This window comes from Tripterygium wilfordii, chromosome 10, assembly GCF_013401445.1.
Source record: "Tripterygium wilfordii isolate XIE 37 chromosome 10, ASM1340144v1, whole genome shotgun sequence".
Classification (NCBI taxonomy): domain Eukaryota; kingdom Viridiplantae; phylum Streptophyta; class Magnoliopsida; order Celastrales; family Celastraceae; genus Tripterygium; species Tripterygium wilfordii.
The window spans coordinates 3735072-3741382 of NC_052241.1; the positions used below are offsets into that span (position 1 = coordinate 3735072).

Genomic DNA, 6311 nt, shown 5'->3' on the forward strand with positions numbered 1-6311 from the left:
ATAATTTATTTATTTTTTTAATTTCAAAATGGAGAATATCTCATTAATTTTCTTTTTTAGAGTGCATTTCAAATTTTGCTAAATATAAGAATCCAACTTATAAGTGATGGCTAGGGGTTCTTAGTAAAAGGAGTGCACAAGTAGCAGAATCATACGGCTTCCCACGCAACCCTTCAAGATTTAGAAGGGCTACTATGACATAGTTACAAGAAAACCTCTCTACGTAGACAAATAGGATAAACTTTCTGAGTGTAAAAAAAAATGGAGAGGATACCTTTACCAGATCGCTTGTTACCACTTTGTCCTTCCTCACAACTGACAATAGCAGTGAATAGTCCATTCTCATCATTCTTCACATGAGATTTTTCATCTTCCACGCCTGCAATGGAGGTCGTGATAGTTTCCACTTTGTAGGTGTTTAGGCTTTATGGTTGAATATGTGGGGACTTGACCAACAACAGTCACGTTGTTGATGTTTCTACACGAACTATCGTGTAAAAATATGTTCTTCTTTCATGCGCAGGACGAACATGGGTTGGTCTTTATGGAGTCATGTTTCAACTAGAAACATTCATGAGAGAAATAAGGAACGTTAGGCTAACAAATTTTCGTTTCTCCTAAACTCCCTTTGATATAATTCTACTAGAATCCGTCCTTGGGAGAAAAGCAACAGTTGAAAATGATTGTTTGTTATCTCTATACCATTCACTCAGTTGAACCAGTTATGCCACTTTTTGACTGAACTCTGGTCCTGAAATTACTCCCCTTTTCTTTCCGGGCCTGAAATTACTCAAGGTTGTTTCATGTTTGGTCGGTTATGTGAAGTGCATCCAACTCATTTCTATACGTCTAAAGTAGCAAAATTATGATCCCACAATTACGCACGTGCCCTTTTGTTATTTTGCTCGCTACAATTTGGAACAAGTTTTTACTATCTACATTCAGTTGATGATTTGGGGTCTGATTCTATATCTATTAAAATTATGAATGTGGATTATACGTCTTTGTCTAATGCAACTTGAACATGAACCATGTTGCATTTTTCAGCCGCTTCCAGAAATTGTTGCACTGGTAGAGGATATTGTTGTGGAGTACATCACTGATTTGGTAAGCCTATCCTTTGTTAAATAAGAAAAAAGAAAGTGGTTTTTTTTGACATAATTACTTGCTAGGGTAATGGTGACAGTTGTGTGCAAGTCATTGCCTTCCCTTCTGAAGATGTCATGGGGTGCGGTCTGAATGCGGAAGTGCAAAATATCATGAGTTAATGCCTGCAAAAGTTCAATATGCAAAGGAAATCACAGAATAAGTGTCAAAAGACTCGCTCTCAAATCTCCTGGCTCCCCATCTATTATAGGCTCACCATCATCATAGAACACCTCCTGTAACATGAACAGAACTATCATTCTTAAGGATGAAAAGGAAGAGAATCACATAAGGTACGGATGTAGCAGTGGGAGAGTTATTGAAAATCTTTTATGATATGAGGGAATGATGGGCTCATATTAAATTGTGGAACCAAAGAACTAGCAGCATTTAGTCTTTGGCCGTTCGGCATCAAATAGGTATACATAAGTGTAAAGTTAGACGGGCTACCATTCTGGGAGAGTGATATGAAGCACAAGATTTCCATCAGGAAAAGATGTTGTAAATATAAACTTCACTATCCATCTTACCTGCCCATCTTGCATCCCCTTCTCAATATCCACTGAGATGAAGAATCCCTCCATTACGTATTTGACATTTTGGCATTCCTGGCAAACTTGCAAGTATATAATAAATCAAGAAACCAAATATTAGCATGACAAGACATAGAAGTCAGTACCATAATAAAGAACAGGAGTAAATTATGTTCAGTTCATAATACATGTTGTTGCTATTGCTTTCATGAGTGTGGAATTAATCATCATAACCATCTCCACAAAACCTTTCTCTGTAAAGTCACTTGAGCCATTAATTCACCAGTTCAGTCATCTGTTGGAACATCCCAGGACCAATTTGTCACTGATGGATCTTATTTCTGCAATTGCAGCGTCTCTTCCCAGAGACAAGCTTTATAAGTTTTTCTCCCTCCAAACCTGAAATTTAGATATATAATACCATATTAATGAACAACCTAACGGGTTTATCATTCTCTAATTCTGACATTATGAAGTCAACATGACTTCAACATAGCACCATGTTGTTTACTTCTTTCATCTACGTACGTCAAGTAATTTGAGAAAATCAAATTTTGTAGACAATGAACTTGGTTTTGGGTGTCAATCAGAACTTGGAAGAGAAGAGAGACTGATTAGATTTGTGAGAAGAGCAAAGAGTATGGAGTGATGGGGAATTCTAGTTTTTTTTTTTTTTTTTTTTTGGTTCTCGAGAAAATTTTGTGGAGGAATAGCAAACATGGAAAGAACAAAATTAAAGGAAGGAATTTTTGTGGGTCATTTAAAATGGTAATGAATTTACTATTTAGAAACCTGAAGGGTTAAGAATGTATCTCTGTCATATACTAGGTAGAAACCCGCGCGTTGCAGCTTGCAATCGGAGAAAAAAGACAATAGTTGTAGACTTGCAGTACAAAACAATGAAACATTTCCAACAGAACACAGTGACAAATTACTTCTCATAATGGAAGCAAACAATATGCAATAAGAAAGTAGTACAAGGAATAAGACAAAGCACTAGAATGTAGACAATTCTTGCATAAACTTTTATTAATCACCATTGTTTTAAACAATGCCATCTTGCTTTATATAATTAGTGAAACAAATAAAGCACCCGAGTGTAGACAATTGTCATATTGACTTCCGATTTCCGTCTCAGCACCAACAAATCTATATTGCTTGATAAATTTAGGAGCCTGTCATTCTATTAGTCTCCCAAGATCATCCAAACACATATGATCAATATGATCTCCAACCAATTCATGATTGTTGCATGCACTATAACAACCGAGAACTAAGAATGCACCAAAATAGAGTAAAAAAACAATGGAATTCAACATGACACAATTCAAGAAAAAACAAAAGTAAGTGAAATCAGAGTACTAATTGAACATGGACATTATTTATATATGCAAATGATCAAAAATGAAGAACAAAAACTTGATTGAACTCGAGTTAGTTACTCTACTAACCGAGAGGTGCAGACCCGTAGATTTGCGGAAGTTGTGAAGTGTCGTTGCTGCTATTCAGGTGACACACTCCACGTGATTTACAGCAGGAGACACCGTTGCATATGTGAGTAGGTCATGCAAAGAAGTTGCTTACCCCAATTGCCCTTGCTTGTCATCATGCATACAAGCCCTTCATTGCCATCCATTTTTCAGAAAGATGCAATAGAAGAATCAGGCAATCAAAACAGAACCAGCTCACTTCTTATTTTGACATAATAGAAGAGACCTTGTAGCAAGAATCTCTTACCTAAATGCTCTGGTAAGAAATTGAGAGATAAACATGTAATACAGAAATATTAAATCATAGCTAAAACAGGTATATATTACCCAGTAAAAGGGAACATATTGGAGGATGGAAGAGGCCATGGGGAGCAGGGTGAGGAATAGCAACCCTGAAAACTACAGCTCCAACCAGCTGCAATCAAACCATGAGGAGATTAAAAACAGAGAAACTCGTTACGTATACGAAAAAGCCAATATCCTCATAAGAGCTAACATCCTCGAAACACAATAAAAAAAATCACAACACTATTTTTGTGATTGTGGTAGGATAAAGGGTATAAGAAAACATTCTACAGTGCAAAAAGAACCAACAACAGAAAATTAAAGTGGATAAAACTGGAAGGCACATAACAAAGGCAATAAAAATACACATTTCTAATAAACAAGTGGAATAAATAAAGCCCAAAAATTGGTTCTTACAAGTCCATAGTAACCCATCAGTCTCCATCAAAGCGCTGGTAAAATGAATACCTTCATTGTACCTCCCATGTATAGATCTTCCAATTTTGCATCTAAGTCAACAATTACATCATCGCCCTTCGCAGTCCTCTCCTCCTCTTCCATGGAACCCCCACCAAAGAACCTGTGAAATAGAAAATCCAGCACTTTGTTGGCAAAGCATACTGGTAAATATAAGTTTAAGAAAAAGAGAAATTATCACCAATTTTATTTTCGTTTACATTTCAGATTTACTAATTACAAAAGGTATACACCAACTTAAAAGTAATGTATTGGGTTCATAATAAATGAATCACAAATAAATACATTTATTAGATCCACAATTATAGATCTAACAAACAAATCCTACTTGTGTAATGAAGATATTCACACACAGACTCCACAATAGTAGATCTAACGAATTTTTCCCAATGCTTCAGGACACCGCCCTCAAAAGTCAAAACCTACGTGAATAATGTTTTGAACGTGATGCTGAATCACAACATCTACAAAAGTGGAACATTGATGACTAAATTGCCATCTACAAAGGCAATTGGGCATTGATAGAAAAAATATTCAAGACAATACCATAACACACTATTTTCCACCCTAAATGACAATAAAAGCTTGGGTTATGTGACTGGTGGCAGAGTCGGTGGAAAAGACAATCGACGCTTGAAAGTTTGATTACGGAGAAGATGGTCAGGCTGGTCACAATACATTTATTACTTTTGGGAGAGAACTTAATGGTCTTTCGCATGATAGTAATTTTCAATAATGTTGTTCCATTCTTTTGGAACACTTAAGTCACTTTCAAGTAGCTGTTCCCAAAAAAAACTTCTAGGCTTCTTTTGAGTGTAAAAGAGTAGCCTCCATTAGGTGCCTCATTTTCATTTCTTTAACAATGCAGAAATGCTACCACTACATATTTATAGGAATAGGACCTCTCTTTGCAAACAAACAGGAAGAAAATTTTCGAACTGTATCTACAATAGCATGAAACTTCACCTTCCATATGCTAAGATAAATGAGAATACTCAGGCTAAAGAAAAAACTTCAAAAAGAAATATTTATTCTAAAGGTCACTCAACAGGAAAGTCCATATACCCAACAACCTTGCAAGACAACAAAATTACATCACCGAATTTCGCTATCCTTGATATAAAAACACTTTATAATTAATGATATAAAATTGATTTTAATAAGATTATATTTAATTTAATATAAATTTTGATAAAAAATTATAAATATAATATTATAATACTTTATTTCAACAGTTTTTCCGTTAGCGTCACTTTTTACTTCAGCAAACACCTCACAACATATTTTACAGCTTTAAATTCAGTTTTTTTTTCATAACTTTTAAGTTAGAATTGAAAATCATCTTTCCGCTCTGCTAGACGGATAGAATATTGGTGGAGGCTAATTACACCCCTCATTTTCCTATTCACACCTCAAAATTGAAAAACCCCATTAAAAATAACATGATTATGAGCACATCCCATTTTTCATTTTTTTCATAAAAAACCAAAGACACCACAGCACACAGTTCTTATAAAAAACAGAGCACAAAGCTTTAGGGCATAAGTCTTTACATTAAGATCGACGTCGAACCACTCAAACTTACTTCAAAGTCTCAATTGTAGTGGAATCAAGCACAATCATGAACACGAGACTCATTATTTCATTTAATTTACAACAACCAATCACTAAACTAAACCTTCCATCATCAAATTTAAGCAAAAACTAAGAAAAAGCAATCAAAACATAATCAGACCTCTTTCTCGATGAGCTTCGTGAAGAAGCGTTCGGCCTGGACAGCAGAGACATCCTCATGGTAGTCGCGCCAATATCGTAGATATCTGTGTGGTCGAAGGATGTAGGAGGTGTTACACAAAGAGCTCTCTCTTTTTCTTCTCTATGCGAAGATCTGTGTAATCTTTGATCAAAGGGAGCTCGACGTCGATCTTCGAACGAGAACTGTGTGAGAGAGAGACGAAACAGAGAGGTGAGGAGAGGGAAGGAAAGGGAGCTCGATGTCGATTTGGTAGTGTGAGAGAGACAAAACAAAGAGGAGAGGGAAGAAAAGTGAGGAAGGAGGGAGTGAAAATATATTCCCGCCTTGGGGTGTTCTAGGCCTAGGGTTTTTTGATGAATTTTGGGGTGAGAATGAGAAAATGATGGTGCAATTAGCCCCCACCTAAAATATTAGACAAGTGTCTTATGATAACTAATTAAAAAGATTTGTGGCATATGGTAAAATAAGGTAGAAAGGGTTAAAAGTGTAAGATCTATGAACCTAAGGAGGGATGGATGTCAAGCTTAAGGTAAATTTAAAAAGGATAAATCAATATATGTGATAAAGAAACATGTCATGCATAGAAATATAACGGTAATATTAATTATAGATAGCCAAACATCC

The 6311-nt window shown here is 35.7% G+C and overlaps 1 protein-coding gene across 6 annotated transcripts; it reads right to left on the reverse strand.

The window, feature by feature from the left end:
- Nucleotides 1–973: 973 nt before the first annotated feature.
- LOC120007110 lies at nucleotides 974–6049 on the reverse strand. Of its 6 annotated transcripts, none has more exons than XR_005470144.1 (7): nucleotides 5667–6049; nucleotides 3872–4034; nucleotides 3497–3584; nucleotides 3131–3299; nucleotides 1868–2078; nucleotides 1677–1762; nucleotides 974–1382 (listed from the first exon to the last, which is right to left on the reverse strand). XR_005470144.1 is itself a non-coding variant. In XM_038857294.1 (7 exons), exons 1-4 carry the CDS (start codon nucleotides 5723–5725, stop codon nucleotides 3349–3351), a joined length of 336 nt encoding a protein of 111 aa, XP_038713222.1. In that variant the 5' UTR covers nucleotides 5726–6049; the 3' UTR covers nucleotides 974–1382; nucleotides 1677–1762; nucleotides 1868–2078; nucleotides 3131–3348. The 6 variants fall into 6 exon arrangements, 3 of the variants coding, with proteins under 3 accessions (XP_038713222.1, XP_038713221.1, XP_038713220.1); XR_005470143.1 differs by having other exon boundaries at nucleotides 3131–3425; XM_038857294.1 differs by having other exon boundaries at nucleotides 3131–3425; nucleotides 3923–4034.
- Nucleotides 6050–6311: the final 262 nt, after the last annotated feature.